The sequence below is a fragment of the Kogia breviceps genome, chromosome 17 (assembly GCF_026419965.1).
Source record: "Kogia breviceps isolate mKogBre1 chromosome 17, mKogBre1 haplotype 1, whole genome shotgun sequence".
In the NCBI taxonomy this organism is placed as follows: domain Eukaryota; kingdom Metazoa; phylum Chordata; class Mammalia; order Artiodactyla; family Physeteridae; genus Kogia; species Kogia breviceps.
Genome location: NC_081326.1, coordinates 27,366,288 through 27,392,629, shown reverse-complemented (window position 1 = coordinate 27,392,629; position 26,342 = coordinate 27,366,288). Strand labels below are relative to the sequence as shown.

The 26,342-nt window shown below is 35.5% G+C and overlaps 1 protein-coding gene across 3 annotated transcripts in view; it reads right to left on the bottom strand.

Moving 5' to 3' along the window:
- Positions 1-2,784: 2,784 nt before the first annotated feature.
- The window catches only part of CPNE3 (copine 3), a 51,961-nt gene continuing 28,403 nt past the window's right edge, over positions 2,785-26,342 (bottom strand). For all 3 annotated transcript variants that reach the window (XM_059043567.2, XM_067017548.1, XM_067017549.1), the window contains 10 exons: positions 24,649-24,738; positions 20,837-20,935; positions 18,140-18,226; positions 17,383-17,442; positions 16,703-16,836; positions 12,614-12,668; positions 12,480-12,531; positions 9,360-9,493; positions 7,600-7,836; positions 2,785-6,009 (listed from right to left, as the gene is read on the bottom strand). In XM_059043567.2, the coding sequence (XP_058899550.1) occupies positions 5,899-6,009; positions 7,600-7,836; positions 9,360-9,493; positions 12,480-12,531; positions 12,614-12,668; positions 16,703-16,836; positions 17,383-17,442; positions 18,140-18,226; positions 20,837-20,935; positions 24,649-24,738 (1,059 nt within the window). In that variant the 3' untranslated portion in view covers positions 2,785-5,898. The remainder of the gene's footprint in view (positions 6,010-7,599; positions 7,837-9,359; positions 9,494-12,479; positions 12,532-12,613; positions 12,669-16,702; positions 16,837-17,382; positions 17,443-18,139; positions 18,227-20,836; positions 20,936-24,648; positions 24,739-26,342) is intronic.

Genomic DNA, 26,342 nt, shown 5'->3' with positions numbered 1-26,342 from the left:
AATCTGTAAAAGAATGGATGTATGTATATGTATAAGTGAATCACTTTTCTGTACACCTGAAACTAACACAATATTGTAAAACCAACTATACTCTAATATAAAGTAAAAATAAAATTAAAAAAAAAAAACCTAAACAGGGAAGAGGGAAATAATGTCCTGAGGAAAGAGGTACAATATTAAATAGGGTGATCAGCAAAGGACTCACTGGCTGATACTGGAATGAAGACTTATAAGAGGTGAGGGAGCAAGGCTCACAAGTGATCAGGAAGTGTTCTTCAGGAAGGGGAACAGCAAGCAAGTGCAAAAGCCCTGAGCTAGGAGGATGCCAGGCACACTCAAATAAGAGCAGAAAGCCCAGGTGGTTGCAGCAGAATAGCCAAGGCAAAGACTAGTAAGAAAGAAGTCTAGAAAAGAAGTGGGGTGGGAGGGAGGTTACACCATGAAGGCCATTGAACACTTAGGTTAGTGGATTGAAGGTACTGATGGAGAATATCTGTTGGAGTTTTAGTACTAGAGGGAGTAAATTGGAAAGTGGATTGTTACTGGAAAATATACTTGAAATTGAGATTAGGGAGGGATTTGCAATCAATAATGATAAGGTCTAATATATGTCCTTAGGAGTGAGGGCTGAGGTAACGGGGAAAATAAGATTATTAGGATGAGGGATAGAGCATGGTCTAGTCTAAGGATATGATATTCAGAGCCGATTGTTTTAAAGAGTAGGGAAAGTTTATCTGAAAGCAGAAAGGAGGACATAGGGGGACACTTAACCTGCTTCCAAGCCCAGTGGTGGATCAGGAAGAGAAAATAACCACTTTGAGAGGGCTGCAGAGGAAGTAAGGTTCTTCAAGAGAGTCAGGTTTTACTTAGAATAGAAACATGAAGCGATTGTTCAGAAAAAGCACTGATATAAAGATTTTGCTAATGAATGACTCAGTTCCTAAGGACAGAGTGAAAGTGGGGAGTTGGAGAGAAGTAGGGTGTGGTCAGAATATGGATTGCACAGAGGAGCCATATGGAGATTAGAGTGAGGGAGTTCATGACCGGGCCTCTTGTGAGGACAGGCAGGCTCCATCCTGGTGGTCCTAGGACTGTGGTGGGGAGCAACGAGCGCTGGAGGGTGGGGAGGGAGGAGCATCTCGCCAGAAGCAGTGTTCAGGGTCCCTTCTGTACTCTCGACCATAGATGACTGAAGGCATAAGGTATAGTCTCACTCTAAGCACAAAAGGCTGCCTCACCTTGCTCATTCCTTCTTTGTTTTAGCATCATGTACTGCCTCCTTTTTCATTAGATCATAAGCTCTTCAGGGTTAGTAAGAAATTTTACTCACTTTGGCTTCACCTGTTGATTACCAGTACTAAGCTATTCAATAAATATTTGTTCAAAAACAAGTAAATACTTTTTACTGGATGGAAGGCATGGCTGAAAAGATTAATTATTTCATATTTAGTCTTCTGAGAACTCTCTCGAGCTCCCCAACCCCTGACATTCTTGAATCCAGTCCTAGAAGACCAAGTGCTGTTATAAAACCTGGCACATTGTGAGTTTATGAAAAAACCAAAGATATTAGGGCTCTCCTTTCCCTATTGTAAGAAGTCACAATTCTGCTTGTAATATTTGCCTCACTGATCATTTCCTTCTAGAAAGAAGAGAATCAATAGCCAAGACAAAGTATAATTCTCCAAGGACACTACAACCTGCTGTGAGTAGTCTGGAGAATTTGGCCGAACACAGCCATGCTTAGTGACAAATGACAAGGGTGATGGTCTTGCTACAAGCAAGGGTTTGGCAATCCTGCAGATCTGTGTCATCATTAGGTGTGAGCCAGCCTTGGAACCATGAAGGAATTGATGATATGGGGCTAACAGGTGATGTGACGTGGAGGCAGGGTTGTGGCAGGAAAAGCCCAGAATTCAGAAACTGACCTAGAACCAGAACTTAGCAAGTGTGTAACCAAACAGCTGAGTCTCTGCCATAAGGTGACCACCACCAAATCCCTCATCAGGGCTTCACCAAGACAAAGCCATTTTGGCCACGCAACTTTGGCAGCAGGGTCCCTCCTATCTGCCCTAAAATGTAAGGCCCTCCAGTTTTTCAAAAACACAACTCTGATCACATCAGTACTTTGCTAAGTCCATTCAGTGGCATTCCATTACTTTTAGCCTAAGTATGAACTCCCTGTACGCCCCAGAGGCCCTCACAGGATGTAACATCTACCCACCACTCCACCTCGTCTCTCCACTCTTCTCTCACCACTTTCCCTCTCGCACTTTGTATTCCAGCAAACTTAAATTCTTTCCATTCCTGAAATATTCAACACCATAGTTCATAAATGCTTTAAACTTTCTTTATCCAGTGAACTTTCAGGTCTTATCTTTCAGCACATCCTCAAGAAAGTGCTCCTTGACAGCTAGATGGTTCAGGTCTCCCCCCCTACAATATGTTATATCACACACTAATCTCATATCTCTCAATTACTCATTTAATGTTTTCTCTCTCCTCCAATCCTTTATTTCTATGAAGGTGGCAACTTTGGCTGCCTAGGTCACCACTGTAACCCCAAGACCTTGCCCAATGACTGCAACATAATAGTAGCAACACTACTGATAAAATGTGAGCACCATAATTCTTCAGCCGCTCTAGCTAAGCGGAGAACCTTTCCCTTGGTTCCTCTGCACCCTGAAAAATATCTTGAATGCAGTCAATATCTTTTAAGTGAATACATCCCATAAAATAACAAAATCCCCCCAAGCTGTTTAATTCAGTAAAATATGGAATACAGGCTGATTAAAATACTAACTTTATTTCTAACTTTTCAATGAATAACATTTAGAGAAAGAATAAAAATGAAAACAAGGCACTACTGTCTCACACCACGAAATAATTTTATCCAAAGGAAATTCAGATGCAAGATACATTTAACATCAATTCATATATTAGTAACTTATGCATTTATTATCAAGTATGAGATCCATAAAAGCACAAAATAGTCTCTTGAGATCTCAATCAAGCTTCTAGCTTACCTTATGTGTCACTTCCACGACTATCAATCACACACATAAAGAAACTAGGAGAAATTTACTGAAGATGACTTTCCAGAAAATTTACAAAATGAAAAAGGCGAAGTATGTCAAATAAGGCAGAGGCAGCAACACTGCCCTGAATTTACTCTGGAAAGGCTGCCTAAGGCACTACCAAAACGGATATTTGTAAATTCCTGATCTGACTTTAAATTTTTATGATCTTAAAATTTTCAATTCTAAGCACAAGGTGATATGACCATGCTAACTGCTATTTTCTCAGTACAGGCAGATGTGAGAAATATTACATCTATCCAGGGCACTGTCACCCTAATATATGTTTGTAATATATCTGTTTATATGAAGTGTGAAAGTAAACTTGGTTATTTTTTCTTTAAATGCATTTTAAGAACTAATGGCAAAAAAAAAAAAAAAAAAAAAGAACTAATGGCACTTGAATGAATGGTGGCACAATAGGGAAAAGGGCTATTTTAATGGAAAACAACACTATATCAGCATGTGATGAGGTAAAATGTTGAAACTATAAGAATTTTATAACATGATAATTTAGAAATTATAAATGCTTTTATTCAAAACTGCAAAAAGGTATCAATTACTCTAATTTGCTGGAATCACAGGTCTTATGAATAATAGCATCTACTGATGAACCAAATCAAGACTGCATAATACAAAATTAATTTTCGAAAGGGAACAATTTTGGTTAAAATCAGAATATAAAGTTATGAAGACCAAATCAATTCGACAGTGGTGATAGAAATACTGTTATTTGGCCAATAAAAACAATGAATGCTCATGACCAGTGGTTCCAGGTGTCCTGTGCAGGTGACTCAGGTGCTACCAGGATCTGGTTCAGGAGAGTGAGGAGGAGGCCCAGTGAGTGGGGCTGTGGACCCTACCCCAGCTTTAAACAGAAAACCTCTACTTCTGTTTTTACCATACACTGAGAACATATGAAAATCGTTTCTTTTAAAGGCTTCATGTGTTTAAAAAAAAAATTCTGAAAACCATTGTAACATATGTATGCTGTTTCCAAGCACACAAAGATAACTGAAACTAGGACATCTTAGACAACAAAGGCTCCGAACTATTGGAAGAATCATCAGTTTTTTTCCTCCCCTAACTGATGTCAAGATGACTTGTCAACTAATGAGACATACTATAGAGCAACAGACTACTAGTTAGGTACCTTCAGGTTAACAACACATATCCAGAGGAGAGCTAGCTAAGTGGAAAAATGTTAACTGCTCACCTGGGCTAGGCAACCACTGTGGCGAGTAGATCCCCTCTCAGACTGACCTTGGCAATGAGCAGTTTCTGGGAAGCCAAAAGCTGTTTGTGGCTGAAAGCTCACTTGCTTCAGGCATTTCAGGGAACAAGAGACCTGAGCTGTGGTGCAAGTTTTCAGTAAGACTGATAGGCTTAGGGTGCATCCATTTACAGATCCATAATAAACACGTAATTCTCAATGTTAAGTTGTTCAAGATGACTGGCCAATACACAGATATGCATAGTACTTGGCACACAGCTCCTCAGTAAAATGTTACTGAATCTATTCTGAAAAAGTAATGTTTGCTATTATGTTCTAAAGGGTAAAAATCAGGAAAAAAATTCTACTAAGAAAAAAAAAGCACTCTATCCTATGCAGCAGTTGGATCTCTTTTAAAAGTTATAACAGGTTTTATGCTTAATACAATACATTCTGGATTTAGGAAATAGCACATTATTGAAACGTAAAATATGATTTTGATTAATAACCACTATCATGAGTTTAAAAAAATCAGACTAAAAATGTTACTTAAAAAGAAAAAGAGAGAATATCTAAATGAATCTACACAAATGTACAAATCAATATATGGGAACCTTAACAAGGAAAGTATAAACATTGTCTCTTTTAATAAGTAACGTCTTTCATTGATTAAAAGAAAGTAGAATTCTGAATTTCCCCTTATATGTTTGGTCCTTATAGTTTTCCTGGATAAACCAGTCCTAACCATTTTAACAAACTCCAATTAAAATAATCTAATAATGTTAAATCTAGGGCTACCTATCATCAATGCAGATACAGAATCCTGAGTGTCACATACAGTCAATGAAAAGGTCAAATCTGACCATGTCTACAGTATTCAATAATGAAAATGAAAGATCTAGGAAGACAAATAAAAATGGCTTACTTACATGAGGTTCCTTTTACTTGTTGACTGTACAATTTTAAGAACTGAATATGTGCCATCCCTTCTTATTCGGTACTTTTCATGAAGCCCTATGAGGATCCGTGCTGTTTTGAACTGTGCCTGTCTAAATTGCAGCAAAATTCAGGCACAAGTAAAGGTAGTTTTATCCCATGGAATAGCACTAAGTATAGTTCCAGAAACAAATTCAATATCATCTAATTTAAGAAGCTCTTGTTGTCAGGCATGGACAATGGCTTATAAAACATACATTGCCTAGAGCAAAGCACAGCAACCTGTAAATCGCATCATTTCAACAATTTTCCACTCTTTCTTATTTACAAACATTCAAAAACAGCATTTTCGTCATATGAAAGTAAACAACCACAAGAACAAAATCCGCTTTTCTCACACCAGTTTCTAATCCAAATAGCCTCACTGCAATTACTGTAAATCACTAGCAATCACTGAATTGATTGGGCAAAGATTAAGTTAGTACTTTCCTCCGAAAAAAGTAAAAAAGAATGCTTTAAATAGACATAATCCATAGAGAACTAAGTTTGCATCATAAATGCTGGGGTTCGTGAGAAGTGTGTAAAATGACAGATTCATGATTTGGGGTCAGAGAGAAATCCATTGCTCCACACAGCACAAAAGACTTCTTTCTGCTCAGGCGACCAGGGCTCCTTTCATTTCTTAGCCGGATTCTTGGGAGGAAGGAGTTTGTATGTGTTGAAGTAGCCTACCACCTGCTGGGGGATCTCCGCCAAGACACACTGAGCAAGCGCTTCTTTTGGAGCCTTGTGAAAAAATAAAATCAAAGCGATTTTATTAGCAACCAAATTTTTACTGGCATTTTGATAAAAGACTAGGAAAAAGCAGTTAGTTCCCAATTCCTAGCTTGTATCTTGTCTCAGGTACTGTCCATAAAACATGGAGTAAACCAATGTTACTTAAGAATGCTGAGTATGCTCACAAACATTTATCAAGTACTTTTTTGCTGCCCACATTTTGGCATTTAATGATAATTTTTTTGCTCTTTAACTTTTAAATGTGGGCCTTTCATTCACTTGGTATTAATTTTTTTTTAATTTTTATTTTGAAATAATTACAGATTCATAAGAAGTTGCAAAAATAGTACAGAAAGGTCCCACGTACCTATCACCCAGTTTCCTCCAAAGATAACATCTTATATAACTTTAGTACAATATCAAAACCAGGAAACCAACACTGGTATAGTTCACAGAACTTATTCAGATTTCACGTTTTACATGCACTCACTTGTGTGTGTGTGTGTGTGTGTAGGTGTGCACATGTGTAGTTCTATGTAATTTTATCATCTGGGTAGATCTGTGTAACTACCATCACAATCAAGATACAGAACTGTTTCATCATCACAAAGATCCCTAACATTACCACCTTTTTAATACACATCCACCTCATTCCCCACCCCCACCCCCACTCATACATTGGTTGGTGGGAATGTAAAACGACATAACTGTGCCAGAAAAGTTCAGCAGTTTCTTTAACAACTAAAATGCAACAACCGTACAACCCAGCAACTGCACTTTAGGGTATTTATCCCAGAGAAATAAAAACTTATGTTCACACAACAACCTGTACACGAATGTTTACAGCAGCCTTTGTATGGGATAGATGAGAACTGGAAACAACTGAAGATGTCCTTCATTGGGTGAATGGTTAAACAAACTGGTACACGCACAACATGGAATACTACTTAACAACAAAAAGGAATATATTTCACAACTGGGAAGACTCTCAGAGAATAAAGCTGAGTGAAAAAAAGCCAGTGTCAAGGTTATATACTGTATGATTCCATTTATATAACATTGTTGAAATGACAAACATATAGAAATGGAGAACAGATTAGTGGTTGCCAGGGGTTAAGGAGGGAATGAAGATGGGAAGGAAGTGGGTGTGGTTATAAAAGGGCTACATGAGGGACCCTGCTATATTGGACCTTGACTGTATCAAAGTCAATATCCTGGTTAGGATTCTGGACCTATAGTTTTATAAGATGTTACCACTAAACTGGGTAAAACAGTTTAATGTTTATAATTTTCATCAAATCAACTTCTAGTTTGGTAAATTCATCATATACTTGCATAGAGTTTTTCTGTTATTACACAGGTAAAGATAAAACATTCACAACAACATCTTTTAAAATAATTTATTACATGGACTGCAAGAGGCACACAAGTATACAACCTGAAAAAAACCTGCCAAATTTAATCAAGGCTCTTAAAATGGAAAATTCACACACTCTAACCCCAGACACCTACTCAACTGCCTGATTATGGACCAGCCCAGCAAAGGTCTGTATTCAAACACCTTAGAGTGCATGAAGAGTAGGGAGGAGTGGTACTCACGTTCTGGAACTGTCTGAAAGGCACAAACTGGACAATATCCCTGATGGCTACCTCGCCAGACGGGGAGCGGAGACTTCCGCCATCACCATCCAGAAACTCCATGGCACCAAAGTCAGCACCTCCAACTCCAACAATGATGATGGACATAGGCAGCTTGGCAGCGTTAACGATAGCTTGTCTGGTCTCATCAAGGTCTGTGATCACGCCATCAGTAATGATTAAGAGCACAAAATATTGCTGCCAAGAAAGACAATTATGTCCACTGAGCCAGCTGAACTCCCCAACGATAAAAGCAATGGTTAGACTCTAACAAATACCATATGCTAACACATATGTATGGAATCTAAAAAAAAAAAAAAAATGGTTCTGATGAACCTAGGGGCAGGACAGAATAAGACACAGATGTAGAGAATGGACTTGAGGACACAGGGAGGGGAAAGGGTAAGCTGGGATGAAGTGAGAGAATAGCATTGACATATATACACTACCAAATGTAAAATAGCTAGTGGGAAGCAGCCGCATGGCACAGGGAGATCAGCTCAGTGCTCTGTGACCACCTAGAGGGGTGGGATAAGGAGGGTGGGAGGGAAATGCAAGAGGGAGGAGATAGGGGGATATATGTATACATATAGCTGATTCACTTTGTTATAAAGCAGAAACTAACACACCATTGTAAAGCGATTATGCTCCAATAAAGGTGTTAAAAAAAAAAAAAAGCAATGGTTAATGACATCTCCAGCCTGATGAGTCATTTAGTCTCTTTCTTGCTCATTTTCCTTGTCAGTCTCTACCCAGGATACCATCTATATGAAATATTGTAAGATTCTCTGGTGACAAGGAAATTAACTGATACAAAAACTGTAGTTTCATTAAAAGTGCAACAGACCACAAAAGAGGGCTGGCATAAATACACAGAAGCAAGACACCTAAATGTCAGAGATTAAACTTTCAGTTACCACTGAAACATTATGACTTAACTGAAGTACTGAATATGTCAAAGTACCTATCAAGGGAGCAAGTGGCAACTCCATTCTTAAAAGATCACATACGGAGGAAGTAGAATCGTTCATCAGACTAAAACATACTTTTTAAAAAATGGATACGGTTCAAGGTGGGGAAATCTTTCTCTCAATCCCATCATCTCTGATTAAATCATTTTAGAGAGTGGTACAATGTTACATAAAGTTGTACTCCATCCTTTGGGCCATTTAAGTCTAAAATGAAAATAAGATTTATAATAGTAGCTGTCATGTGCTGAGTGTTTACTCTGACTCAGGCACTGCGCACTTTATATGAATTATCTTCTCTCACTCTCTCAACAACTGCATGAGGTACTTATCCCTTATTTCTGAGGATACTGAAGCTGAGTGGGGTTTGGTATCCAGGGTCCAACAGGGTCCAACTCTCTAATTCAAACTTCTTTAGTATGGTTAGTAATTTTGCAACAGCAACTGAAGTGGTAGGTCTCCTGAAGCCTAAACTTACTAAGGCTACTTCAAAAAAAAATTTTTTTGAGAACCTACCTGAGAAAATTATTTCAAAAGACAGAGAAAAAATTTATAAGTATACAGGTTGTTTTGTTGTTGTCATGTTCTTAATGATCACTAATTTAACAACAGATGTTACTCCCAAACCAAGGATGATATATCATTGCTTCATGCCCTGTCTTTGTATCTCAGCAGACCAAATAAACAGAAAAATGGCTCTAGGAACAACAACCAGTCCACATTCTCCCTGCCCCCTGGTGACAGGGCACTTACAGAAGCTGTCTGTTGTTGTGTGGCTGCAGCAGCAAACCTGGCCACATGATTTATGATTGGAGAAAAATTAGTTGGTCCATAGAGTTTTATCTGAGGAAGGCAGGCCCGATATGCCTCTATAATGCCTTGAATTCCTAGATAAAAAAAGCAGGATTAAAAATTCTCAAGCACAATTTAATTGTTTACTCTTCACCATACTGGCTAATTTAATTTATATACCAACATACAGTGCTTTAAACAGTCAAAAGTTCTATATTCAGGAGTTCTCTAAGGTATATAGAATTACAAAACTCCATAGCTATGCTCTATCACACACAAAAAAAACCTATAAACTTTACTCTCCCCCAGTAGAAGGCATTTGTTTTCACCTCAGCCAAATTATTCATTAGTCTAAAGTAGGGTTGTTATATTGGCTAATTTTGATATGTTTTGGGAATAAGACTCTGATGGAAAAAGAACCATACAAAAGATGCTGCAGCATACAACTGATGACAAGGTAAGAAAAAGTAACTGATAAAATGGAAAAACTTTTGCATATATGACCAGAGGTTCTACAAAAATATCATATAAGGTTAAGCATGGTATAGTACACTATATTAATTGCAAATATTCACTTCTAGGTTATTTATCACATTTTGCTGCAGAAATACTAAAGCATTTGTTTATGGGGTGCACCTTAGGCCTGCTGGGCATTATGTAATGGAAGACTGGGCAGGCCCATTTGACTAGCTTTGTCCAGTGCATATGAATGGATATGACATCCATGTCTAAGCAGATGTTTTAAGAATCACAGCCTGTTTTTGCCAGCTCTCTTGCTTTTTCCCTCTGCCATGGGAACAGCATATCCCAGACAGCCTGAGACCCAGAATGAGTAGAAACAGAGCAGCACAGCAGTCTAGCCAAGCATCAAGTGATTTGTAAAGTGAGCAAGAAATAAATTATTGTCATTACAAGTTACTGAGATTTAAAGACTGTTGATTACAATAGTACAACCTATCAAAAGTTGGCATTCTTGATTAAAGCACTGCTTATGAATCTGCCCCTAATACACAACAGAGTGTCTGGGATGTAGGTAAGAGACTAGAAATCCTAGAAATTCCCAACAGTGCTTTGCTAAGATTAACAAGAAAATCTTAGGAGACTTTTAATGTAAACCTGTTTTGGTCTCTTGCTTAAAAAATGTCTAGCAGGACATAGATCAATAAGGAGGAAAAGCATATATTTGGTTTAAAAGCTTCACAAGACCAAGTCTCTCCACTTGCTAATAAACTCCTCTTAGGAACTTTGAGTTTAGGAATAAGAGGTCTTATGAACAACCTTTGAGAATGTAACTAATTTATACATAGAGGTGATTTTACATGCATAACGTGAGGATGGAACTAGAGGTTAGTCAGTCCAGTAGTTACAAAAATAATATTAACATAGGCCAGCAGAAGGATCTTACTGTAATGATATATGCTAAAGAAAAATTTAACCCATAACCACAGCAATAGTAATATTTTCTTCCATTTCTATCATCTAGCTTGCTTTTCAATCTCAAGGTATACAAAACTGTTAATTAAATTTCTTCATAAACATCAATTGCCTTCCATTCCTCAACTAAAGCTAAATTATGCTAAAATCTTTCCACTACATCAAAGGAACAAGTTAGACATGTTCTTTCTGGGCAACTAAGGTCGATGATTAATTAGGAAAAGGGGATTAAACTTACTTGTCTTAAAATAAGGCTGTATTTTTTCTCTGTAGTATTTCCTCTGTCTAACATCAAATTGATTATTTTTTCCAGACTAAACCAAAAGCAGAAAAGCTGTGCTTGGTGGCAGCCCAAAGATGGGCTCATGTTACTCACAGAGTAAATGAACTTCTTAAATGAATTATCCCATGGTATGTCATCCATATTTACTTGCAATAAATAAAATCTAATTACAACAAATTCCAAAAATTGTTCCAATTTCATCATAAGCATGAAGCACATTTCCTTTTTCTTTTTTTTTTTTTTTTTTTTTGCGGTACGCGGGCCTCTCACTGTTGTGGCCTCTCCCGTTGCAGAGCACAGGCTCCGGATGCGCAGGCTCAGTGGCCATGGCTCACGGGCCCAGCCGCTCTGCGGCATGCGGGATCTTCCCGGACCGGGGCACGAGCCCGTGTCCCCTGCATTGGCAGGCGGACTCTCAACCACTGCGCCACCAGGGAAGCCCTGAAGCACATTTCTTGAAAAGAAAAATATTCCCAGTTTCATATAACTAGGGATACAAAAAGTCACAACCAGCCGCTGAAAGTGCATGAAAGAACACTGAATTAGTACAAGGAAAGAGTTTCAGAAAAAAGGAGAAAATCCTAATACAAACTACTCTCAACAAAATGGTCATGCTCTTCTACTTTATGAATATAATTTAGGGAGGGAAGGAAAGAACACTCTCCCTTGTTTTATAATTGTTAAAAGGACCCTTTGCAGAAAATTAGCTTATTGTCTACAATTTTATGCCTCTTCCCCTACCTCTTTTCCTCCTCCAAACTGTCCAGTCTTACATAATTTTGTGGGAGACTTGGCATTTTAGGTTGATTGCTCAATGTGGCAAAAAGGAAGAGGCACTGGAATATTTGAGGGATAAACAGAAAAGTGAAATGAAAGAAATGCCTGTCCCTGTTTTCCACACAAAGGAAAGCTACTCTTGGAGCTTAGTTCTGTGTTTCTTTAGCCCACCCCATCTCCTTACAGAACGCTGTGTAACAAATAATTTGATGCTAGACATTTTTTCTTCAAAGAGAGTTAACTGCTAATCTGAGAAATCATCTGTATACTGAATGACCTGTTTTCATTGAAGTTTTATTTTAAAATCAACTTATATGTGAAAATAATATGCATATTCTTATGGATCTACCCTCAGGATTGAGAATCTTTTGTTCTAGTAAAACTCTTAAGGTAGAAGAACTTAGCCTGCAATCTTCATCATCATCATAGTGATTTGCATTATTATCATTACCATACTAACCACCAACTTGGGGTAAAATTCTACTACTTTACATGATAGAAAATTCAATATGTCACAAAAAGAAACCTAGAGAGGCAATTTGAGTAGCTTTTTTCAGTTTAAAAATTCATGTTTATTTTTAACTTACCATTACAGTAGGGACTGGATGGATTAAAGTTTATTGGAAATTCATGAGAAACCTGTCAAAAGATGAAAGAAGAACTGACGAGGCTTGTTCTGCTTTGCTAGGAGGCAAAGCTTCGCAATGAGAGTTCCTCTTACCTGCCACTGAGGTGGGATCTGAGCTCCAAAACCAAAAGCTGGAAACATCTTATCACTGAAAAGAAAATTTGAAAAAAGCAAAAGGTCATTTTTATCTTTATTCATAATAAAACCAATATGAGCTTATTTTCTAAAAATTTGAAATCTTAGAAAAATATAAAAATAAAACAAAGATTAGAACCAATGTTAATATTTGGCAACTCTCATTCTAAATATTTTTCTGTGCATTGAAGGAGAAAAATATCTCTATATATTTATTAAAATGGACTTTATATTAATATTTTATAACACTTTATTTATAGTTTATCATTTCACTAAATAAATATATAAATAAATCCATAAAGTTTTTAAAAGCACAAGTTTTTTTCATTTGTTTACAAAAACACTCATTTGGCAGCAAAACCTGACCTCAACTGACATGAAGTTATTTATAGCCTTTATTTATGCCGCTTAATATGAATATTCATACATTTGGCCACAGAAACATGGTACAAATGCCATACATTGTAAAACTCTCACATTTCTGCAGCAAAATGTATGAATATTTGGCCCAAGTTTAGAGATAATTATAGACCAGAATATATAACATCATGTGAATGGCTGTTAAGTATTCCACTGTATAGATATTCTCCCCCAACTAATAGCCACCCTATGTCTTGCCATTATAAAACATTGTAATGATTACACTGATTTTTCTACTAGGGATATTCTTTTTTATATTAATTCTTAATGGTTCTTTTTGCATTGAGGATAGAACCTATATCTTATATGTCACGATATTTTCCCGGTTGATAGTCTGTCTTTAACTTTGTTTAAAATATCTTCCCTTTTTTAGTTAGTAATATTAATAAATGTGAACACATAAAAATTCTTTCATGATTTTTGCCTTCTCTGTCTTGCTTAAAGGCTGTCCTCACTGCAAGATTATAAACAATTCACATATATTTTCTCCTAGAACTTCCAAGCTTTGTTTTTGATGTTAAACTTGAAATTCATCTGGAGTAGGATATGAAGCAGAAACTGCTACTCTACACCAGTATCCATTCTCTTCCTTTTTAATTATGGATCCCCTGGGCTACTGGCAACCACACTAGCTGTACTCTAGCTTCTCTGGGCTGGCAGTGGTTAGGTGGCCGGAGATGTGAGTAGAGTGATTTGTCAGCCACTTCTCAATCACACTCTAAAAGGGAAAGCACATGCATTCTCAGTTCCTTGGTCCTCTTCCCACTGGCTAGAAGGATGAAAATCACAGCAGCTGCCTCGGACCTAGGGTGGAAGCTATAAGCGGCAGAACTGCCCCTCAGTCCTGAACTACTTAACTCTAGAGATGCAACGTGAAAGAGACATAAACCTCTATTTTGTCAAAACCACTTTGTTTTGGGGTAGCCATTTCAGCAATTTTGTCTATAGTCTATACAGAATAGTATCCTAACATATACAGGCATGAGTCAGGGATCCAAATCCAGTTCCTGTCCAGTTTGACAGCTGTTACAACCCCTTTCCCCCCAAATGCCATCTCTATCATAGACTAAATTCACATACACTTTTGGGTCTACTTCAAGACTGCTTACTTGTTTTTACTGGTCATGTACTAGTCCCATACTCAATTAATATATAATACTGTATATATGAAACTTATATAATGTTATAAACCACTAAAAAATTAAATCAAATTATATATATATATAGCTTTAAAATAAATTTTAGTACCTGCTAGAACAATTCCCCTTCATTCTTTTTCCCTGAAAAACTTCTTGACTATTCTGATGCATTTTACCCTCTAGAAAATTTTAAGAATCATTTTGTCAGGGTTCCACTGCAATTCTGATTAAAACTGACTAATATAGGGAGAAATGTTATATTTTCCATCATTGTGACATCTGCCTATCTAGAATCGTGGTATATCTTTCCATTTAAACAAGTTTCCTTCTTTGTCCCTCAGTATAATTCTGTAGTTTTTCCTCACTAAAGATCCTAGACCTTTTACTAAATTCATTCTCATTTTTTTTTGCATTATGAATTGTGATCTTTTATCCACTATAATTTCTTCATTTGGTTTTTGCTAGTTAGTGAAAAACTGTTGATTTTTTATTTTATGTTGTATCTGACCACCTTTTAAACTTTCACACTTTCTAATATTTTTCACTTGATTCTCTCAGGTTTGAATTCATTCCTCATAGGTTTGGTAGAATTTATGTATGAAGGCTGTCTTGGCCGGTGCCTTTGTGAGGAGAGGCTCTTTGAGCAGCCACTCCATTCCTTCCACGGTTATACAGGTTTTCTGCTTCTTTGAGTCAAATTTGGTAATTTATAGCTTTCTAAAAAAAAAATCATCCTTTAACCTAGATTTTTCTATGAAATAGCATAAGCTTTTATAGAACATTAACATAATTTTTAATTTTTTCTGAATTTATGCTTATAATCTGTCTCATAACTCATATTCTACATGTTTTCTCTTTTTCTTGGGGGTTCAGTGTTGCCAAAGGGTTGCCTAAGCTTTGCTGAACTTGCAAAGAATCATCTCTTCATTTAATTTATTAATTTGGTGACTTTCCAAGTCATTATTTTGTGTGTTTGGAGGAAGCATAGCACAGCAGAGTTGTGAGGGCATGTCTCTGGAGCCAGACAGCCCAGGTTCAGTCCTGTTTCTGCCAGTTACCAGCTGAATGACCCTGGATAAGTTACTTTATCACCTATGCCTCAGTTTTCTCACCTTTAAAATGAAGATAACAGCACCCATCTCACAACTAAGTATGAGGATTTGATGAACACCACATAGAAAGGATTTAAAATTTTCTCTGACACATAATAGCTAACATGTATATGGAATCTCCTACTATTGCTATATCTATATTTTTCTTCCTATTCTTTAATTTTATTTTGTTGAAAAGCTAGTTCATTTTACATTCAATTCTTGTTTAAAAATAAAACACGTAAAGCCAGAACTTTTCCTCTATAAAGACAGGACCATGTACAGTCGTCTCATTACCCTTTATTTCTAGATAGTCTGTTATTACACTTTGATTTCCTCTTTGATCTAAGAACTACTTAAGAGTTTTTTTAATTTCCATGTGGTAAACTTTTTTTAGTTAACCTTTTGTTTTACCTTCCAGGAACCAGTCTGAGAAAGTAACCCTGTAAATTTTCTACTTTTTATCTAAGTCCTATTACAACTGTGTTACTTTGAAATTTTTACTATATTTCTAGCTATTTTCAATTGAAATATTTTGATAGTGTTACTAAACATGTCCACCATTATATTTTCATTTTGGATTATATAACAAAGTGTCCTATAAAGTAATTTTAAAATTATATTTAATGAATTTTGTCTTAAATTCTATTAGGCTGATACTGAAACTGCTACCCCTGCTTTAGACTTGTTTGCATTTGCCTGAAATTTTCATCTCTTTAAATGTCATAACAAATTAATGAAAAGCTCCATCAAATATGTAAGGGCTTTTATCATAAAATAATAGGCAAAAACAAGTGAAAATTTTTACTGTGCCCTAATAGATTGAGAACAAAAAATTAATGTGGATTTTTTTCCTATTGTTTACTAAACCTTCAAGAGGACCTATTTAAATCTATTCAAAATCTATCCATTGAGAATCTATTCAAAATATTTTATAGCAATTATGTCAAGTTATCCTTCAATACTTGTTGAAAATCACCATTAAGAAAATAATTTGACTATGAGTGCCAAGGAAACAGACATGTTAAGAAATAGCTTCTATGAGTGTTTACAAAATGTGTCTTCTGGACTTCAATTACACAGATAACTTATCCCAAATGAGTAAACCCCAAGGAAACCAGATCAAAGAAACAAAAGCCTTACCAGCTTCAGTCAGCTGTTAAAGAAGCAAGCTATATATAATACATTATAACTAATCACAGCCAGAGATTAGAGGTCAAAGGTAAACACTAACTAAGACTGTCACAAAGGGAAAAATAGAAAAGATAAGACAAGAGAAATTTTAGGGAGAAAGCTATTCCTCCCCAGCATCCTTATCCTATCAATTACATAAAAGAACCAGCAGACGATACAGAAACTGCCCTTTCCGGGGAGTTATGTGTTGGAGTCATACTCACGCATCATAATCTTGAATGACCAGTCCCACAGACCAGATTGCAGTCAAATACTCATTAACACCATTGGGGCTGATGTAATGAAGGGAGTCAGGAGACCTTGGATCACCGTTGGAGCCAGTGAAGTCCACTCCCACCTGCCAAATAACAATTGCAGCCGTTACTGAGATGAAGGCAGGGACACCCTTGCTTGATGTCCAAGAAAACACTAACATCGAATTTTGAGACAGAAACATTCATCCCAGGGCCTGCTACTGCCATTTCCTAACAAATGCCTGAGCCTATGGGTATTTCCAGAGACAATTAAACAATTAAAGCCGCAGCATGAAGCAACCTACTACCCCTATTTTTCTAGATGTCTTAAGTCATGGATTATTACATCCATGGATTTAGGCATAGGGCTTGTTTTTTTTGTATGTTTGTTTGATTACTGCTTTTTATTATTTAAATTACTGCAGGATAATCACTGATTTGTACATATCTGCTTTCTTGCAGGAGAATATATTTAACAAGGCCAAAAGCTTGAGGGTGAACCTAGACAAACTCTCTGAGGAGACCATACTCAACAGATTGTATAAATTTCATCACAAAGTCAGTCTGGCAGTGAAAGAAGAACACTGCAAAATGGAAGGGAAAAAAATCACGTTACAGCCCTATTTTGAAAAATTCAGTGTGTTACTCACAGTAAAATTCAGTTGACATCCTCCCATGATATAGTCAAGGAATGTACATTCCACTGTAATCTAAAAACAAATAGTAAACGTAAAATTAAAACTCTCCTACTACATAAGAAAAGCAAATAGCTCTCTGGCATATATTTTTAACCATCTATAAACTGAACAGCACATGATATAAACATATGGAAAACACCCCTGCATTTGAATTTAAGGCACTCTGCCCCTACATGTGATGAATCTGTAAGATTTTACTTCAAGATAATTAGAGCAATGTGAAGATTAGTATATTAATGGCCAAAGATGAAATACACTGACTGTAAGTTTTAGGAAACTAGCAATGAGTCTAATATGTTGAGAGCTTTAATAAGTATAATAAGCAAGATTAAAAACAAAAACAAAAACTCCCACTTGTTTATAAGAAATCTCTTGGATTTTTTCCCTTTCACGCATAACATCTCATCTTGAAATAATGACCAGGATAGATGCACTAAGGCAAGCCATTTCCACTAATGTGCTGGAAAAATGCCAACGGTACCTTGTATTTCCTAAGATAATGAAAAACTTTGATATTCTTTGTCCTTTGCTAAAAAGTTGTCAAACCTTGGAAGCAAAGTTACTTGGAAGATTTCTCTACTATTTCCTATTCTCTTCTTTTCCCTAAAGGTGCCCAGTTGCTCATGCAATTTTCAACTGTCCAAACAGTTTGTTTAGAAGAACTCAAAATGTGATCTCATTACACTATAAGTGGTCAAGAGAAACTGACCTCACACTGTTTCACACTGATAACACCTGAATTCTTGTAGCTTTTCTTCTTTTGCCTCTTTTTTTCATTTATGCATTCAAATTCAACCTGTAGGAAGAAGACAAAAATGTTCATTATTACTAGTGATATAAGAAATGTCTATGTAAATTTAAATGAATGACTTTTTTCTCTTGGAATCAAACCACCTACTGATGTAGGTCTGTTACAAAACACAACTCTGAAACAACTGCATACTATGTCATATATATGAAATATTTATCAGTGATATTTCCAAAAAGCACTTCTAAAATTGTGTACCTTTTAATATAGTTCCTAAGTATAAATTTTGCCTCTGTAGATCATTTCCTTACAAATGCTCCGAGTAATAACCTTTTTCTTTATAATAAAGGAAATAAAACATTACTTCTAGCTGTTACCCACACAAAGTACAAAAATACATTGCTTAGAAAAGAAAAAAACCAACCATCCGAAAACAGAAATATATGAAGCCCAACTCTATGGTAAAATATGCAGCAAAGATCATCTCTTTCCACTGGGAATATGTGTAGAAATCGATCTAGTATCTTACATCTTCTCAGTATAGTTTCTTCCTCCAAACGGATCATCTTCCTTTCCACCTCCTATCCACTTATCCCTCTGTAAGGCTTGGTTAAAGTCATCCTCCTCTATAACATCAACTCCTGCTCTAGTCTTCTCTGATCTCCATCTATCTCATTAAACTTCTACAACCACATAAAATTTAGTTACATACTTGGTGGTGTTGTCAATTATTTCATTTCATTAATTTTTTTCCATACCTAGGGTATAATCACTTCCAAGTTATACCTTCAAATTCTCACTGCCGTGCCTAATAATAAGAGATACTCAATGAATACTGGATAAGTCACCTCTTCTGGTTAACAGAAGCAACTTATATACTTTGGACAGAGGCATTACTAATTTTCAAAGAATCAAACATTTTTAAATACTTTTGATACAGTGATACAAAAAAAATGTTAAAAAAATTCCTTGATAGTTCAGGATCTTGCCAGAGTCTCAGCCTTTATCATACATATTAATTATTGAATATTAGAGATGCAGAAATGCCCTAAACAGAATTGTTGTTGGTAAAAAGCTGTATTACTTCACCTCATTTATTCACATTTTTACAGTGTCTACCCAAGTGGCAGGCACTGTTCTAGGTGCTGAGAACACAGAGTTGATGAGACAAAGTCCTGCCTTTGAAGGACAACAGTGGGTAAACCTTGTCACTACGGCAATATTAAAAGCTTCATTCTGTCGTGCGGGAGGGAAAGATCAAGTTAGCTGGACTTAGGAGAACTTTACATGCCCCATTAAGTATTATACAGTTAGCTGTTGGTTCATTATCTTCTAAAAACAGGTCACTGACTGGTTCTGGAAAATAACAACAAACTGAAACCAGTGAAACAACAATCCAGATCACTCTTCATATTTAGTTCTTTTAGGTGGCTTGCTTTATTTTAAATGTTCAGGTTTTCATAATTTTCCATTATTTCTGCCTTTAAAAATAAAAAAAAACCTTTAAATAGAATATTTACAGCTGAATTTTGCTGTTGTTTTAATTCAAACTGTTAACCTAATTCAATCTCTGCATTTAAACCATTGAGTGTGATTTGAAAGCCTTCCTTACTTCACACAAGCACTTCTGTTATTTCTAGTATCTGGGCTTTGTGACCAGGGTGTAGGGACAGGACTAGAGATCTCTACATGACCTACTGAAAATTCTAGTCCCACTACGTTTGTTCAAAACTCATTTCTCCCAATTATTTAAATCAAATAGCTAATAAGGTTTATTTATTCATTTAGTATTTAAGTTTTGATCTAAAATTATCAGTATTCTCTTTTGGGTCACCTCACCTACATGACTTCGTAAAAAAGACCTTCTCACCTGACCATAATCTCTTACCTCTTAAACCTCATGTTTAGATTTTCAGAAGCAAATGCTATATACAAGAGCATTATTCAGGTCTCTAAGCAGGTAATAAACATTTCATATTATTCTAAGTAAGCTATAAAGCGAATTAATGACTTATTTCATTCAAACTAGAAAGGTAAATAAGGGAAACAACACTCTGGAATAGTTTTTAGGCACTTTGCCTGACAGACAGAAAAGATTCAAGAAGCAATCTTAGAAATATGTGGGGATGATAACTGATAAACTGAACGTAGTTAAGGCAGACAAATGATCCTAACAAAATTAGTACCATTAGATGGCAGCTTAATATTACATAATTTGAAATAGCGTAACTATGCTTTTATCCTTCCCTTGGGCGAGGACAAGTCAGAGGAAAGCCACAGGCAGAATGTAAAAGCCAATTTGTAAAATGTCCAAAAGGAGAATAAATGAACCCAATTCAAGTGCAGGTATTTGTCTAGTGTAGATATTAATTATTGTGACCAATGAAATGCCAAGATCTTTAAAACAAAGGATTTTCAATCAAACCATATAAATTGTCTGAAGACAAAGGAAACCAAACCTCTAAACATAAATGAAAATTCATCCCAAGTAAGAATTTTGGATCATCCAACTACTAAACAAATTAAAATCCACAGACTTCAGAGTATTACATAATATAGAGTAAAAGCATGGAAAACTATTTTCTATGCCAAGAGAAAAAATGAATAAATACAGGGCCAAACTATAAGGTATATGCAAATCACAAGGATGCAACTTACAGGGGAATTTCTGGAGGCTTCTTTCAGTTTTGTCATGGTAGTTTGAAATGTTCCAATGAGATCATGGGACCCATCATTGTCATAATCATAACACTCTACCTAGAAGTAAGTATAGTAAAAATATATAAAAATCAATATAATTTTGTTAAAAAGTATTGGCTGCAATAAATGGGACTTACCAAGAAGTGTATTTTTAATTAAAATTAGTGAAAATGTTTAACATACAGTCCTACTTGGAGAAGTAGGAACTAACTTCCTAGAGGAACAATACTGAAACACTTTTAAACACTCGCTATTGGAATGGGGTTCTAGGACACATCACAGGCAGGTGAAAAACACAAATACTGTTCAAATTCCACATTAAGCAGTTTCCAGTTCCTGTATGTGCCCTTTATGAGTGCTGATAAAATCAAAATGGAATTAGACCTTCTTTCTCACCTGCTTTTTACCTTGTTATCATTTTACAATGGCTAAAAGCCACTATCTATCTGGAGGAAGAAAGGAAGTCAGTATGCTAGGCAGCTAAAAATTGTATAATTAACTTCTAGATGATTAGTAACTATGGAAAACGTATTTCATTAGCTGCAATTTGGTGAGGTTAGGTTTCTATTAGGAATTAGATATTATGAAGTCAGATTTGCATCATTCTGAGGATCACAACTCTCACAATGAAAAGGAAAATTCCAGGAAAACAGTTTTTAATCCACTGAGGAAGTATCTATACTGGGTCATAATTATTTTATTTCCACGTAAGACAGGAATCTTGGCTATGGCTCTCATTAAAGGCTCGCTCTTTCTTGAAGCAGACAGAAGAGAGCTGAGGGTATTTGATTTCCATGTAGTTTTGCACCAGGTTGACAGATGTAGCCAAAGAGTAAATATTCACAAGAATACCTGAATATTCATTGCAATGAGAAAATAAGGTGGTGTGAACTCTTCACTGTGATCATAAATAACCGATGTTTTTATAGTGCTTTGTAATTTCAAACATTTCTTTCTGCAAATATTTATTACAGGCATTGCACACAATATCTACTGAGGCTTGTCAGGTAGGAGAAGAATTAAATAGTCTTAGAAGAGGACATATCTTGTGTGATAACCAAAAAAGTAAATCTGTGCCAAGGAAACTTTTGAATCCTTCTAGAGCCTATGATTTAAAATAAAAGCCTGGAACTGAGAAGCACTTTGCATCTACCCTACGCCAATCTTCCATCCTGCTATAATCCTTTACAAAGTTATATTAATCACCAAGCTAAAATGCTCAGGATTTATATATATTCACCTAGCAAAGTGATTTATTTTCTTCTCAGTTCTCTAAGAGGTGAATTGAGTGCTTATCATAACAGGAAGTCTTTCACCCCTTATATTTTCATTATTATTCAGAAAGTCTAAAAATCAAACAATCAATAAATAAAACAAACAAGGTCTCGAATTGCAATTCTGAGCAACAGTAAGGGTTTTTATTTGTTCCCAGCACTTCAGTCACTGACCAATTCTGACCTGCTTGCTAACTCTTGCCCTACATATCCGATACTCAATTTTTAAACCAAAAGCGCTTTATCTGACAGAAAAGAAAATTAATGACCTTAGTAATTTTTTCTAGAGGAACTAAAATTAAGATAAAGTCAAAACAATCTTAATGTTTTAATAATTTCATTTTTAAGAGTTTTTTTATTATGGAAAACAGAATGTTACATTTTAGACTTGCACTCAGGAAACTCCAATTTATACCTAAGACAACAAGATCAAGCTCTGATAAGGCCAAGATTTTATTTAAACAAAGCTTATGGAGGAGCTAAAACTATTCATGTTTAGACTGTCCGAAACTTCAGGGAGTGTAAAAACATTTTTTAAATGTAATTCCCAATAACTCATTATAATAAATATAAAAGAAAAGTTCACTGTTGCCTCATTAAAGGCAAATGTTTGATGCTAAAGGAAAATGTGACATTTATAATGCTGGCATATGTTCAGATGCAGCTTGAGGTAAATGATGTAACGATTTGTGTCATTTAATTTCCCTTCCCAAGAATTTAAAAACTAGTAATATTGGCTGTTTTAAACAACACCATCAGCAGTGTTTGTGAAACTGAAATATATGCATATATACATATGTGCATATGTATACATGTAAAAGAATGCACACGTCACACAATACTGCATTCACTAAGGCATTCCCCGTTTAGGCATGCATGATTATTTTTCTTATTTGCACGATTTTATGAAAATAATAATACATGCTAGAGTGATAACACTGGCACGTTCATACTACAGCAAAGAAACTTGATGATTCTGATTCTACTCTCTGCTCTATAACTCTTTACTACACCTCTAACCAATTTCCAAACACCAAGAGAATCACTGATGTATGGCTTTCTGATATTGCAAAGAAATACAGAACTAAAGAAATAAAGACAGTGATGGTGTGGCAAACCAAGTTGTATATAGTCATAACAAATGGAGAAACTTTTAAAAATTGGAAGACATTCATCAGAGAAAGCTCAGAAAATCAATTTACTTACAATAACAAAATAGCCCTGTAAGCATGCCACTGTGCATAAAAAAAAAGTTTAAAAAAACATTGTTTCATTGTTAACATATCATTACAATCAGTCAAATAGTTACGGTTTAGGCATCTTTTTTCCCCAGCCTTTCTTGCTTCTCAGATCTAATGAAGCTTCAACTTACTATTTTTAATGTGAAAAGCAAAAGTTCTAGATTTAATATAACAGTAAAAAGTAATTTGTAAAGTTACTTTTCTATTATTTACTTTGTACCTAGACATTCACTGCTATATGAAATATCACACAAATCACACTCATTGATTTTTAAAGCTCTCTGCAAACTGAGGACAAAATTTTTGGATCTAAGAAATGAAGTAGTTTTCAATAATAACAGCACCTCTACTGTGTTTAAGACTTTATAAAACTTTTCACTTTCATTAATTTAATCCTTATGTTACTTTGTTATGTAGACATTATTTTCTCTACAATATAAGTAAAGAAGTTAGATAACGTGCCCAAGATTCCTTAGCTGGTTAAGGGCCTAAGTCAAGTCTTGGACTAACGCCTTTGCTTGTTCCAGGCTATCACCTTTCCTGCTTTCACCATACTAATTATCAACAAAAAAATGAAACAAATAAACAAAAAACTCACCTTAGTTTGCTGACTTCTGAACATAAGAAAGGGGTTCTATCTGGAACCTTATGTAAAGAAGTGACTCTAGTATAAAAGTGTCTTAAAAATAATGTATTTATTTTGATAAACGGCTATAAGTGAAAACATTTTTAAAAAGTCTTAGCTATCTGCTTCTGCTCCCTGTTCCCGCTCTGCTTTCCTCTAAAAACTCTAAAACTAAAGCCATCCAAATGTTTTAATAAATTTTACCTTACTCTGAAAAAACCAGTGACAGAAAATGTCACCACTATTCTGCTCTGTGCTAAGGGCAGGAGGAAGCTCTGGGTTCTCAGTTAAAGTAACATGTTTTTATCTGCAAAGGACACACCAAAGACAAAGAGTGTAGTTAAATGTTCCTCTTCACAGAGCAGAGGAATCTTATTAAAAGGAAGACAAATTAAATATTTTATTTAAAAAAATAAAAATCACAATGTTTGATTAAGCATTAGGTCAACAGATCACTCAAAATGTCTGCTCCTTCAAACTGACTACTTATCAGAAACATTTCTATTTTATTATTCATAACATAAATAAAATTCAAACTTATTTCTTTCTTTAAATACTATCTAATGAATTAATTTATAAAAACAGTGAGTGTGTGTGTATATATATAATATATGTATAATTTCAAATTACCTTAATAGTTTTATCCATATCTCCATAGCACAGGGAGTTAAGAGAGATTTTGAAAGGCCTCCAAACAGGATTCAAGTTGTTTTTAATAACCTATTAAAAAAAAGATTTAAAGACAAGATAGAAAAATATTCCATTCATTAATGCTTTGTTCTTGCCTTTCCTAGATTCCTACCACTCTCATCATTCATCCTTCACCTCTTCACCCACCCAACTTTGTCAATGAAAACCTAGCTAAGATAATATTATACACCTGTTATATGAAAAAATGTGATAGATTATCTAACTGTGATACATTGTGAGAAAGAAAAAAACTGGGAAATATATCCACCCTTAAGGTGCACTTAAAAATTACAGAAGATTATTGGTTTTGTTGGAAACCAGAGCTTTCACAGCAGGACATAAGATTCAAATATGGAATAAGAAAGGTTGAGAAAGAACCTTGCTATGTTGGTTGTGAATTGGAAAAATAGTCTAAATTCATAATTTAAAATTTAAAAAATATGTATATATAATAAACATACATACACGAATAAACATATTTCTCCGTTGTGCCCATTGAAAAGGTCTAAAAGCAATGACATCCCAGTAGAATGAGCACTCATATACCCTACTGTCCAAATACTACTACCCTCTTAAAGGAATAGGGTTCCATAAGAGAAATAGCTCATTCCAGACTTGGGATAGGTTAAGTACACGTTGAATTAAGAACATAATTTCACATAAAATAAGAGACTGCTTAAAGACTAATGGAGTCATGTTAAAAGAACCCAAGAACCATTTGAAGGAGCTCTTCCTGGTCAAATTTGGATTAATATGAGCAGCAAAATTCATGACAGTAATGAATTATAAACACAGTGAATATACTATAACAATCCATGGGTCTATAATGATACTAAAAATAAAAATGAGAGAGATAAAAGAGTATCTGCAACCCCCAATATAAGTGATTCAGGTATGGGTCATCAATGGATGCTAAGACCACTGGACGAAATGGAGGTTATTCATGCAGTCTCAAAGAATCACACTGCAATCACTTATTAATTACAAAGGGAAAAAAGTGAGACTTTATCATGGCACAGTCTGGTGGTCACCAGCTTAACCTAGTAGCCCAGACTGGAATCATCAGTACTGGGCATCCTGACACTTCCTGATGATGGAAGATACACATACTGTGTTCTTGATGGAAATGTTTGATCTGGACTTAATTGTGAGGAAACAAAAGAATCCAGTATGTTGGACATACTGGTCTTGATTACTCAAGAGATTCATAGCCTGAAGGTATAATGGAGGTAGGGAGAAGAGGACAATATTGGGAACATAATAACCAAATGCAAAATGTGAACCTTGATTGGATCCTGTATTAAACAAAACAAAACAAAACATATATAAAACGTGGGAAAATTGGGGAGATCTGAAGATGAATGATATATTAGATGATGTTACTAAATCAATGTTAATGCTCTCAGTTATGGAGGTATAGAGAAATGCCCTTGTTCTTGAGAAATACCTACTGTAGCATTTAAAGATGAAAAGCCATGATGTCTGCAGCCTACATAAGGATAGTTTTGCAAAAGGGCATGGATATGTGTGTGTGAGAGAGAGAGAGAACACACATGTATGCAGTTATGACCATTTGAAAAATCTAGGTGAGGGATACACTGGTATACATTTTAGTGTTCTTTATAGGGTTTTAA